Below are 13897 nucleotides of genomic sequence, written 5' to 3' on the forward strand. Positions count from 1 at the left end.
TTTAAAAATGCAAATTAACACAAAGCTACTATTTTTCAGATTGGCAAGATTTGAAAGACCGATAACACCTCAGATGTACAGAAACAGGTACTCTCAATTCTCTTCTACAATGGAAGCAGAAGGGAAACTTTTTGCAACTTTTACAAGGCAATTTGGAAATATTAAAACTACAAATTCCCTTTGATGCCAGAATTTCAATTTTAGGAATTTACTCTTCAGATAAGTTTATATCAGCCACAAAAAAAATATGAGCAAGAGTATCCATTAAAAAAATGAGAAAACACCTCAATGTTAATGAACAAGAGCCAAATAAATTGTGGGACACCATAACGAACTACCTTAAAATGAACCTTACATTGAATTCATCTAATATGACAGGACCAGAAAACTGTCATGTTAAAGGGAAAGAAAAGCAGTCTGCAGACCAGGAGTACAAAATGATCCCATTCGTGTAGCCAAAAAACAAAATTATAACAAAACATAAATGTGTTTATAAAAGGCAATAAAATACCTGGAAGAATATTGTCAAACTGAAAACTGTGGTTACTGTGAAAAGCAGATCCAGGAAAAACAGGAACAGAGGACTGCTGTCTGTGAAATTTCTAAACACATGTAAACAGGGTTTTAAATTAAAGGAGGCCAGGCGCAGTGGCTCATGACTGTAATCCCAGCACTTTGGGAGGCCAAGGCAGGTGGATCACTTGAGGCCAGGAGTTTGACATCAAAAGCCTGGCCAACATGGCAAAACCCCATCTGTACTAAAAAAAATACAAAAAATAGCCAGGTGTGGTGGCATACATCTGTAATTCCAGCTACTCGGGAGGTTCAGGCAGGAGAATCACTTGAACCCAGAAGGAGAAGGTTGCAGTGAGCTGAGATCGCATCACTGCACTCCGGCCTGGGCAACAGAGCAAGATTCTATCTCAAAAAACAAAAACAAAAAATAAAAAGTAATTAATTAATTAAATGAGACTACAAAGAGAAGATCAGATCAAGTTAAAACTTCTCAAAGAAGTATCTGAGAAACAGTTTTACAACATTAAAAATGGCTCCTGCGGCTGGGTACAGTGGCTCACACCTGTAATCCCAGCATTTTGGGAGGCCGAGGCAGGCAGATCATAAGGTCAGGAGTTCAAGACCAGCCTGGCCAAGACGGTGAAACCCTTTCTCTACTAAAAATACAAAAATTAGCCGGGCATGGTGGCAGGTGCCTGTAATCCCAGCTTATCAGGAGGCTGAGGCAGGGAACTGCTTGAACCCCGGAGGCGGAGGTTGCACTGAGCCAAGATCATACTACTGCACTCTAGCCTTGGTGACAGAGCAAGGCTCTATCTCAAAAAAAAAAAAAAAAAAAAAAAGGCTCCCCCAGATCATGGAGATGAAAGAGTAGAAAGAATGGAGGTAATAAGACAGGGTATTTGAAGATTTCTCTGGAGAATGTTGGTAAGGTACTTTAATTTCTCTCCACTCCCTCAAAAGGAGAGAGGCTGCAGGGAGCTCTCAGCCTCTTATCTCTAGCCCCACAAGAAAAGTGCCAATCCCAGCCTCTCAAAGAAGTTGCTCTGTATCCCCCGCCCTCAGAGGATTACAGATTGAGGTATGGCCACCGCCCAGGAAATTTAGAAGCAAACAGATCAGCTACTTGCATTAACAAGTGAGCACTACTGCTGGGTAGGAATTGGCCTGTCCCCTCCAAATAAAGAATTCAGGAGTGTTCCCCTGACAGCAGGATGGGGTGAGGGAAATCTCAGATCCTGACCCATTGGTCAAGTAGAGCAGAGAGCAGGTGACAGACTTCAAAAGAGAAGCCAGAGAGACAGGGCACAGAGGAGGGACTAAGCAGCCATCAGTATACTTCTTGGCCAGGCATGGTGGCTCACACCTGGAATGCCAACACTTTGGGAGGCTCAGGTAGGCAGATCACCTGAGGTCAGGAGTTCAAAGCCAGCCTGGCCAACATAGTGAAACTCCGTCTCTACTAAAAATACAAAAATTAGCCAGGCGTGGTGGTACGCACCTGTAATAGCAGCTACTCAAGAGGCTTACATAGGAGAATCGCTTGAACCTGGGAGGCAGAGGTTGCAGTGAGCTGAGATTGTGTCACTGCACCCCAGCCTGGATGAGACAGCAAGATTCTACCCCAAAAAAAAAAAAAAAAAAACAAAGGTATACTTCTCTACTGCCGGGAAATGGGCTCAAAAAAGAAGGAAAAAGAAAAAGAAGTACACCTCTCAGCTTCTCAGTGTACATTTTGCTCAGGGCAAGGGACTTGCCAGGGAGATGGTCATAGAAGGTATCTCCTAAGAAGCCATGAAAATATTCCCTGGAAAGAGAGTCAACTCAAAACACATGACTAGGAGACAGAGCACAAAGACATCTATGACAGCAGTGATCAAGTAAGAACTTTCCCACTTTTCTTTTTTTTTGAGACAGGGTCTTACTCCCGTCATCCAGACTGGAGGCCAGCGACACGATCTCAGCTCACTACAACTTCTGTCTCCCAGGCTCAAGCGATTCTCCTGCCTCAGCCTCCCGAGTAGCTGGGATTACAGGCGCCATCACATCTGGCTAATTTTTGCTGTTGTATTTTTGGTAGAGACAGGGTTTCGCCATGTTGCCCATGCTGGTCTCAAACTCCTGAGCTCAAGTGATCCATCCGTCTCAGCCTCCCAAAGTGCTGGGATTACATGCGTGATTCAGCACGCCCGGATTACTTCTGTTTATCTGTCCTGCTTCCCTGCAGCTGCTCCCAAACCCTATGGAGATCCAAAACAGCAGCTAACAAATAGGCTGGGTGACAGAGTGAGACCCTGTCTCCAAAAATAAAAAATAAAAATAAAACCAAAAAATCCACTGCAAATTTCCCAAAATGTCCAAACAATGGTCTTCTCTCTTTGATCCAAGACTAAAATTTACAAAATGCATTTGGGGTTTTTTTTCATTGTCTCTTTTTTTTCTGAGACAGAGTCTCGCTCTGTCGGCTGGAGTGCAGTGGCGCAATCTTGGCTCACTGCAAGCTCCGCCTCCTGGGTTCATGCCATTCTCCTGCCTCAGTCTCCAGAGTAACTGGGACTACAGGCACCTGCCACCACACCCAGCTAATTTTTTCAATTTTTAATAGAGATGGGGTTTCACGGTGTTAGCCAGGATGGTCTTGATCTCCTGACCTCGTGATCCACCTGCCTCAGCCTCCCAAACTGCTGGGATGACAGGCATGAGCCACCGCGCCCCGTCCATTGTCTCTTTTAATCCTAGAATGGTGATCGCCTCACCATGTTTTTTGTTGTTATTGTTTATGACATTGACATTTACAGAATCTAAAAGGCTTGTGGCAAATACTGAATTTGTCTGATTGTTTCCCCATAATAAGATTCAAGCCAAACATTTTTTGACATGAAACTACATAGATGATGATGTGTGTGTGTCTTGCTATATACATCATATCAGGAGGAACATGGGTCCAATTTTATCAGAAACGATGATGCTAAATTTCGTTGCTTAGTATAAGTGGGAATCCCCTGATCTCTCCATTTGTAATCAGAGGGATTAGTTTCTAATCCCTCTGAAATTAGAAACTAATATGTGGGGGGTTTTCCCCACTCACTCCTCATTTCTAGTTGGTTTAGTTTGTAGGATGACATTTTGAGACACTGACTATCTATTCCCCAAAGACATTTCACACAATCCTTGCTTAAATCAATTTGTTTTGTTTTGTTTTGTTTTTGAGAAGGAATCTTGCTCTGTTGCCCAGGCTGGAGTGCAATGGTGCAATCTCAGCTCACTGCAACCTCCGCCTTCCAGGTTCGAGTGACTCTCCTGCCTCAGCCTCCCCAGTAGCTGGGACTACAGGTGTACGCCACCACGCCTGGCTAATTTTTGTATTTTTAGTAGAGACGGGGGTTTTCACTATGTTGGCCAGGCTGGTCTCGAACTCCTGACCACAGGTGATCTGCTCACCTCAGCCTCCCAAAGTACTGTGATTACAGGCGTGAGCCACCGTACCCGGCCGAATCCTTACTTAAATCAGTTATTACACTAGGAATTGCAAACAGCTGATTTTCTAATTCTCTCATGCCTTACATGGTTAGTATCTAGAAGCCTTCTCCTACACAACATGCCTCCTGTTTGAGCCGCACACAGACGGATTTTTTTTTTTTTTTGAGATGGAGTCTCACCCTGTCGCCTAGGCTGGAGTGCAATGGCACAATCTAGCTCCGCCTCCCGGGTTCAAGTGATTCTCCTATCCCAGCCTCCCGAGTAGCTGGGATTACAGGTATACGCCACCATGCCCAGCTAATTTTTGTATTTTTAGTAGAGACCAGGTTTCGCCATGTTGGCCAGGCTGGTCTCGAACTCCTGACCTCAGGTGATCCGCCTGCCTCAGGCTCCCAAAGTGCTGGGATTACAGGGATGAGCCACCACACCTGGCCACATATATCTGGTCTTTGACCCTGGTTCTTGATACATAGCTTCAGAAAACCTTGGCATTTCCTAAGTAATAGATTCAGGATGAAGGCTGATCACCAGAAAGAAATCACATGATTAGAGGATTAGAATTTAGGGCCAGCCTGACCTTTGAGGAAAAGAAGTTCACTGGAGATCGAGCTTAATTAACTACCAAATGATTTAACCAATCGTGCTTGCATGATGGGACACCAACAAAAACCCTGGACACTGAAGCTCAGTGGGGCTTCCTGGTTGAGGAACACACTGATGTGCCTGGATTCCCAGAGGAGGCGACACAGAAGCTCCATGTCTCTTCCTCATGCCCACTCCCTGGACCTTGCCCGAGAGTATGTCTTCCATTTGACCGTTTCTGATCTGTGGCCTTTATAATAAAACTAAAACCTAGATCAGCCCGGGCAACATGGCGAGACCTTGTCTCTACAAAAAAATTAAACATGTTCTTGGTGTGTTGGTGCATGTCTGTAGTCCCAGCTACTCGGGAGGCCAAGATGGGAGGATCCCTTGAGCCCAGGATTTCAAGGTTGCAGTGAGCCATGATCACACCACTGTACTTCAGCCTGGATGAAGGAGTGAGACCCTGTCTCAAAAACATCAAAAACCAAACCAGCAATCTTAAGTATAGAGCTTTCAGGAAGTTCTGTGAGTCATTCCTGCAGAAAAGTAGGTAGCTGTGAGACTTCCAGCTGGTATCTGAAGTCAGGGTAGTCTTCTAGAGGACTGTGCCCTAAACCTGTGCAGTCAGACACTAACTCTGGGTAAGACATATCAGAATTGAACTGAATTACAAGGTACCCATTTGGTGCCAGAGAATCGATGTCAGAACATGCTAAGTCCTTTCAGTGAACATAGCTAGAAAATACTATTTATATATACACACACACACATATATATATGCATATTTAAACTAAGTTTGCAAATGTAAGTGCATATTTTTTAAAATCTTAAGTCCATATCAGCCTCCAAATCAAATCCAACACTACTTGGAAATCACAGTAATTAGCATATCAATCCACCATAGTGTTATTCAGAGCCACACAACAACATTCTATTGTGTGGATATACCATGCTTTTTTCAACCAGTATTGGGCACAGTTGTTTGCTATGTATGCTGCAATGCATAAGCCTGTGGAAATACTGTTTTGCATTAATGAACCTGTATCTTTAAGGCAAATTCATACAACTGGGCCTGCTGGATAATGGATAAATGCCTATGTGACTTTGGTAAAAACTGCCAAAAGCCCTTCCATACAGGCTAGACCATCCTGGACTCCCACCTGCAAGGTATGAGTGCCTGTTTACTCACATCCTCGCCTAACTGAGTATGTCATCCAGCTTTTGAGTTTTGGTTATTATATTCTGAAAGGTGAGAAATGTTTATCAGTGTAGTTTTCATTTGTATTTCTCTTATTACAAGTAAAGTTAAGCATCTTTTCATGTTTAAATCTCTTTGTAGAGCCATTTCTGAGAAATTCTTATTCATGTGTTTTGCCAACCTTTTCTACTATATTTTTGGTCGGCTGGAATTATAGGCATGCGCCACCACACCCAGTTAATTTTGTATTTTCAGTAAAGACAGGTTTTCATCATGTTGGTCAGGCTGGTCTCGAACTCCTGACCTCAAGTGATCCACCTGCCTCAGCCTCTCAAAGTATTGGGATTACAGGTGTGAGCCACAGCAACTGGCCAGGTCTGCCTTTTTTTTTGAGACGGAGTCTCACTCTGTTGCCCAGGCTTGAGCGCAGTGGCATGATCTCAGCTCACTGCAACCTCTGCCGCCAGGGTTCAAGAGATTCTCATGCCTCAGCCTCCCAAGTAGCTGGGACTACAGGCGCGTGCCACTATGTCTGGCTAATTTTTTTTGTATTTTTTAGTAGAGATGGGGTTTCACCATGTTGGTCAGGCTGGTCTCGAGCTCCTGACCTCAAGTGATCCACCCGCCTCAGCCTCCCAAAGTGCTGGGATTACAAGCATGAGCCACCACACCGGCCAGGTCTGCTTTTTTTTTTTTTTTTTTTTTTGAGACAGATTCTTGCTCTGTCACCAGTGCAAGTGGCGCGATCTCTGCTCTCTACAAGCTCCACCTCCAGAATTCACACCATTCTCTTGCCTCAGCCTCCCGAGTAGCTGGGACTACAGGCACCCGCCACTGTGCCCAGCTAATTTTTTGTATTTTTAGTAGAGATGGGGTTTCACTGTATTAGCCAGGATGGTCTCAATCTCCTGACCTCGTGATGTGCCTGCCTCAGCCACCCAAAGTGCTGGGATTACAGGCGTGAGCCACCGTGCCTGCAGGTCTGCCTTTTTTTAAGAGTTCATTGTATAGTAAAAAGATAAACACCTTGTCTGAGATATAAGGGGCAAATAGTTCCTCCTGTTTTGCCTTTTGATTTTCCTTATGGCCAGGTAAAACACTTTAAATTCATTCATAAATTTAATGTTTTTTATAGCTTCTAGATTTTGAATCATAAAAAAGTTTTCTCCAGGTTAGACAATAATCCATCTGATTCTACTATTTATATAATTTTTTCAACATTTAGCTCACTCATCCATTTGGAAATGATTCTGATGTATATACAAGCTAACAGATGTTTCACATCTTTTTTTTTTTTTTTGAAAGATCTCGCAATGTCACGCAGGCCGGGGTGCAGTGACATGATCACAGCTCACTGCAGCCTCAAACTCCCAGGTTCAAGCAATCCTCCCACCTCAGCCTCCCAAGTAGCTGGGACTACAGGCACATGGCACCACATCCAGCTAATTTTTTTTTTTTTTTTTTTTTTTTTTGTAGAGATGGGGTTTCACTATGTTGCCGAGCCTGGTCCCAAACTCTTGGCCTCAAGAAATCCTCCCATCACCTCAGCCTCCCAAAGTGCTGGGATTACAGGGTGAGCCACCACACTCAGCCAACATAATTTATTTTTAGAGTCCCTTTTAAACTCCAGGTCTTCAGAGTCCACCTTTAAGATATATGAAATTCCTACATATTCTTAGAATTTTATTCTGTTACAAGGGTCTCTGTCTCATCATGAGCCAGTACTACAGTTTTAATCAGAGATACCTTGTGGTATGTTTCAATATGTGGGAGGGTTAGTCCTTCTCATCACTACTTTCACCAGGGTTTTCGTAATTATTATTCCATGTTTATTTTTTCCACATGAATAGACCAATCTAGATCTAGAAGGCTGGAGGACCTACTGGAAATTCTACTGGGATTCCATCAAACTTATATATTAAGAGAACTAACATCTTTACCATTCTGAGTCACTCTACCTAAAACAAGGAATGTTGCTCGAGTCCCCTTTGATATCATTCAGGAATGTTTTAAAGTTTTCCAACATAGGTTTAAGACATTTCTTTTTAAATTAATCTGTAGGTAGGCCAGGTGTGGTAACTCACGCATGTAATCCCAGCACTGTGGGAGGCCGAGGTGGGCAGATTACCTGAGGTCAAGAGTTCGAGATCAGCCTGGCCAACATGGTGAAATCCCGTCTCTACTAAAAATACAAAAATTAGCTGGGCGTGGTGGCGGGCACCTGTAGTCCCGGCTACTCGGGAGGCTGAGGCAGAAGAATCACGTGAACCCAGGAGGCAGAGGTTGCAGTGAGCCGAGATCACACCACTGCACTCCAGCCTGGGTGACAGAATGAGACTCCATCTCAAAAAATAAAAAATAAATAAATTGGTAGGTAATTATTTATCCTTTATGTAGCTAGTCTAAATGAGGTCTTCCCTTTTACTATAGCTTCTAACTGGTTATTGTTTGGAAATATAAAGTCTATTGACTTTCTACATTATGATAGCCTGCTAACCTTACTGAGTTCATTTGAATTTGTGTAGGTTTTAGCTTTGATTTTCTTGGATTTTCTAGTAGCTTTCTTCTGTTTTTTTAAAGCTTATGGACTACATATAATTTTAATTTAGGGGATTCTCATTTTCCAAATCTCACAGTTAAATTGAGGCTGTTATTTTTATAGTCTAGCATATACAATACTATTTCAATTTTAGATCACTGGAATCTGCATGAAATCCTACTGCATCGTACATTCTCACATTCATCTAGTCACTGAAACAGTCACATCCCAGACTGATATTTCCTGGATTCCTAGGAGCCCCACTTACGCTGATCTCCACACCCACAGACCAGGCTGCCATCCTTAAGCCCCAACACCACTTAGTCTATACAGCAGAGAAGCAAATTAACACTGGAGTTTCACTTGGAATCTCAACCATAATAAATCCTATCATGTTGTTCATCTTCAAATAGCCCTGAATAAAATCTCTCTGACCGTCTACACCAAGCTTGTCCAAACCACAGCCCACTGGCCCAACACAAATTCATAAACTTTTTTACAACATTATAAGATTTTTTTTTTGCCATTATTTTTAAGCTCATCAGCTATCATTAGTGTATTTTATGTATTGCCCAAGACAATTTTTCTACCAATGTGGCCCAGGAAAGCCAAAAGATTGGATACCCCTGATCTACACTGTCCTCAGTCCTTGTTCTCAAATCTCCTGCTTATCCTCTGATGAGCTGACTTTCACAGGGCTGAGAGGGGAGATGTTCACCATGCTCATGAAAAATGGCAAAAAAAATTATAAAACCCCCAAGACAGAAGCTAGAGAAATGAAACTCTTCTTGTGAGCTCAGATGGACTACACAGCAATAAATACTAAATGTTAACCAACTGCGGGAGCCAAGTGCAACATTTCCCAAAGTAATGGTACCTTTTCTTTCTTCACATGATCCATAATTTTGCCCAAATCTTCAACATCAACAATGGAATTGAGGCTCTGACGGTCCTCACCACCAAACTCTTCTTCACTGGAGCTCTCAAAGGGTTCTTCCTCCTGGAAGAGAAATGCTTCAGAAATACAGTGTTCAAAGGGGCAAAGGCAAAGTTCTCTTACACTCCCTCCCACACTGAGAATTCACTACGTCTCTAAATTCTTTTTTTTTTTTTTTTTTTTTTTGAACTCTGAACTTTTTATTGGCCTCCTGCTCCCCAAAGGGTACCCTGCTTCTGCTGGCTTAATGCCTCAGAACTTTGGTGTCGTTGGTCTCAGACACCACTTTGCCATCCACTATCTGGCGGGTGGTGGTCTTTTGGATGGTTTGCATGGAGTTGCTGCTGTCCAAGGCATCACAAAGATTGAATTCCTCACCATCTTCCAGCAGGCGGCGGTAGGTGGCAATCTCAGCTTCCAGCTTGACCTTGATGTTCAGCAGGGCCTCGTACTCCTGGGCCTGTCGCTGTCCCTCTGCCCGGGTCTGTGCCAGCTCTGACTCCAGGTGCAGCAGGATCCCATTGAGCTGCTCCATCTGTAGGGCGTAGCGGGCCTCCACCTCCCTCAGGCTGTTCTCCAAGCTGGCCTTCAGATTTCTCATGGAGTCCAGGTCGATCTCCAAGGACTGGACTGTACGTCTCAGCTCTGTGAGCGTCGTCTCAGCAGCTCCAACCTCGGCGGACTGTGTGGTGACCACTGTGGTGCTCTCCTCAATCTGCTGAGACCAGTACTTGTCTAACTCCTCTCGGTTCTTCCGAGCCAGCTCGTCATATTGGGCCCGGATGTCTGCCATGATCTTGGCGAGGTCCTGAGATTTGGGGGCATCTACCTCCACGGTCAACCCAGAGCTGGCAATCCGGGCTTGTAGGCCTTTTACTTCCTCTTCGTGGTTCTTCTTCATGAAGAGCAGCTCCTCCTTGAGAGCCTCGATCTCTGTCTCCAGCTGCAGTAGAGTGACATTGGTGTCATCAATGACCTTGCGGAGCCCATGGATGTCATTCTCCACAGACTGGCGCATGGCCAGCTCTGTCTCATACTTGACTCTAAAGTCATCAGCAGCAAGACGGGCATTGTCAATCTGCAGAACGATGCGGGCATTGTCCACAGTATTTGCGAAGATCTGAGCCCTCAGGTCCTCGATGATCTTGAAGTAATGGCTCCAGTCTCTGACCTGGGGTCCCTTCTTCTCCAAGTGCTCCCGGATTTTGCTCTCCAGCCTCCGGTTCTCGGTCTCCAGGCTCCTCACTCTGTCCAGGTAAGAGGCCAGGCGGTCGTTCAGGCTTTGCATGGTCTCCTTCTCGTTCTGGATGCCTCCCATTCCTGCCAGACCCCCAGCCATCCCTGAGGCCAGGCCTCCGGACCCCATGCCGCCCCGGAAGCTGGTGGAGCGGGACACGGAGATCCGGGAACCAGAGCCCCCGGCGCCTGCATAGACACTGGCCGCGCTGCTGACCGGCCGGGCGCCGTAGCTGGGCGCCTGGACAGAGCCCAGGGACCGGTAGTTGGTAGAGAAGGTGGAGCGAGTGGTGAAGCTCATGCTGTATGGGAGGAAGGCGAGATGACAGGACTCAGGCTTTGCCGACGTACGTCTCTAAATTCTTGCTTTCTTTTTTTGAGACAGGGTCTCGCTCTGTCACCCAGGCTGGAGTGCAGTGGCGTGATCTCAGCTTACTGCAACCTCTGCCTCTTGGGTTCAAGTGATTCTCCTGCCTCAGCCTCCCAAGTAGCTAGGATCACAGGTGCATACCACCACACCTGGCTAATTTTTGTATTTTTGGTAGAGACAGGGTTTCACCATGTTGGGCAGGCTGGTCTTGAACCCCTGACCTCAGGTAATCCACCCACCTCAGCCTCCCGAAGTGCTGAGATTATAGGCGTGAGCCACAGTGCCCGGCTGTCTATAAATTCTTTTTTTTTTTTTGAGACGGAGTCTCGCTCTGTCGCTCAGGCTGGAGTGCAGTGACCGGATCTCAGCTCACTGCAAGTTCTGCCTCCCGGGTTTACGCCATTCTCCTGCCTCAGCCTCCCCAAGTAGCTGGGACTACAGGCGCCCGCCACCTCGCCCAGCTAGTTTTTTGTATTTTTAGTAGAGACGGGGTTTCATCGTGTTAGCCAGGATGGTCTCGATCTCCTGACCTCGTGATCCGCCCATCTCAGCCTCCCAAAGTGCTGGGATTACAGGCTTGAGCCACTGCGTCCGGCCTATAAATTCTTAATTTAAAAATAAAATCTAGGCTGGGTATGGTGGCTCATACCCACAATCCCAGCACTTTGTGAGGCTAAGATGGGAGGTCTGCTTGAGGTCAGGAGTTTGAAACCAGCCTGGGCAACACAGCAAGACCACTTTGCTACAAAAAATGTACACAAGTAGCCAGAGGTGGTAGCACATGTCTACAGTCCCAACTACTTAGGAGACTGATGCAGAAGCGTCACTTGAAGCCAGGAGTTCAAGACCAGCCTGGGCAACATAGTGAAACCCTCATCTCTACAAAACAACGACAACAACGAAGAAATAAATCTTAAGTCTTTAGCATCAGACTCATAACTGTGAAAGGGCATGATGGAGTGAGAACAACTAACACTTCACCTGCCCTCCCACGTCACAGTGACATGAGCTAGGCTCAGGGGAACGAGACACATGCCAAGCAGAAGTAGAGGAAATGTGACATCACTGGGAAGACACATTTGCGGAGTATCTACTACATCCCCAGCACAATGTTCATATACCCATTCATTTCATCTTCAACTATTTATGATGTAGATAGGTTCAACATCATCTCATAGATGAGGAAATTAAAGCTAGAGAAGTTAAGAAATCACGGCTAATACGTGGCAGCCTTCATCCCTTTCTCCAATGGAGGATAAGGCAGAATCAAACAATAGAGAGATTTTGTTTGTTTGTTTGTTTTGTTGCTGTTGTTGTTTTGAGTCTCGCTCTGTCACCCAGGCTGGAGTGCAGTGGCATGATCTTGGCTCACTGCAACCTCTACCTCCTGGGTTCAAGCAGTTGTCATGCCTCGGCCTCCAGAGTAACTGGGACTACAGGCATGCACCATCACACCCGGCTAATTTTTATATTTTTAGTAGAGATGGGATTTCACCATGTTGGCCAGACTGGTCTCAGACTCCTGACCTCAGGTGATCCGCCTGCCTCAGCCTCCCAAATTGCTGGGGTTACAAATGTGAGCCACCGTGCCCAGCTGATAAAGAGATTTTTAAGAGGTGAAGTAGTTGTTTGTTTTCAACAGCAGGTACTTTCTGAGTAACTCAAGGGTCACTTTAAAATTAAAAGAAACAGGCCAGGCACAGGGACTCATGCCTGTAATCCCAGCACTTTGGGAGGCCGAGGCAGACGGATCACCTGAGGTTAAGAGTTCAAGACCTGCTGACCAACATGGTGAAACCCTGTCTCTACTAAAAATACAAAAATTAGCCGGGTGTGGTGGCATGCACCTGTAGTCCCAGCTACTCCAGAGGCTGAGACAGGAGAATTGCTTTAATCCAGGAGGTGGAGGTTGCAGTGAGCCAAGATCACAACACTGCACTCCAGCCTTGGCAACAGAGCAAAACTCCGTCTCAAAAAAAAGAAAAAAATTAAATTAAATTAAAAGAAACAAAATGTCAATAACCTTCATATGCTGGCCAATATGCCCCACAGCATAGCAGAGAGATATCATATAATCAGATGCTGCTGATCAAGTGTTCAATACAAAATAAAACAGCCCCCCTTAGACAAGGTCACTCCTTATCCTGCGCCAGATGATAGGATAACCATGGAAAATCTAACCCTCTCCTACTTCAAACCAAGCCTGAGACTACAGAAGCGGCACTGTGGCTGGCTCCCTGGTATCTCTTTTGCTTTGCCAATACATAAGTAGTCTTCTCTGCCTTGCTTCCAGATGACAAAATAAATTGTTCCCAGAAGTAAGTGTATGGATGTGCTCTTTAATTTAGCCCAGCTTCAACAGAAAATCTCTGCCAGTTAACTCCACCCTGATATCCCAGCCTCGTGACCAAGGAGAGTCAAGTATACCACCTGAAACATACTTTCTAACAATTAGTCCATTTTTAGATCTTCTAGTCCAGTGTTTCCCAACCAGTTTGTCTAAATATATAAGAATACCTTCAGTATTAGGATCTCCTGATGTACTCATTTTCCTAGAATTGCAATAAGTTCCCTATTGCCCATGTGTCCTGTGCTCCTACCTCATTATTTCCAATACACTTCAGAATGTTAGACACAGAAGAGACATCAAGAATCATCTGGTCCAATATCCCCATGTTATCCTGGACAAGAAGTCAGTATAACTTTTGCTATAAAACACCAAATTGTAAGTATTTCTGACCTTGTGGGACATACAATCCTGTCTTAACTACGCAAATCTGCCCCCCTCTAACACTAAAGCAGTTATGACAATACATAAATGAGCACGGCTGTGCTCCCAAAACCCGTATTTTAAAAAATTAAAAAATAAGCTGGGTGCACTGGCTCACACTTGTGATCCCAACACTTTGGGAGGCCAAGGCAGGAAGATCACTTGAGCTCAGGAGTTTGAGACCAGCCTGGGCAACACAGTGGGACCCCATCTCTACAAAAAATTTAAAAACTTGGCTGGGCATGGTGGTGCACGCCTGTAGGCCC

At 45.1% G+C, this 13897-nt stretch overlaps 1 protein-coding gene and 1 pseudogene across 2 annotated transcripts in view; both read right to left on the reverse strand.

The window, feature by feature from the left end:
* The window catches only part of LOC111547030 (S-adenosyl-L-methionine-dependent tRNA 4-demethylwyosine synthase TYW1), a 256839-nt gene that overhangs the window by 214980 nt on the left and 27962 nt on the right, over window positions 1-13897 (reverse strand). The window contains exon 7 of the mRNA XM_023218654.2: window positions 9196-9318. Coding sequence (XP_023074422.1) covers window positions 9196-9318 — 123 coding nt within the window. The remainder of the gene's footprint in view (window positions 1-9195; window positions 9319-13897) is intronic.
* LOC111547031 lies at window positions 9419-10931 on the reverse strand (annotated as a pseudogene). Its single transcript, XR_002733007.2, has one exon. The product of XR_002733007.2 is annotated as a keratin, type I cytoskeletal 18 pseudogene (transcript).

The sequence above is a fragment of the Piliocolobus tephrosceles genome, chromosome 8 (genome assembly GCF_002776525.5).
Source record: "Piliocolobus tephrosceles isolate RC106 chromosome 8, ASM277652v3, whole genome shotgun sequence".
NCBI classification, from domain to species: Eukaryota; Metazoa; Chordata; class Mammalia; order Primates; family Cercopithecidae; genus Piliocolobus; species Piliocolobus tephrosceles.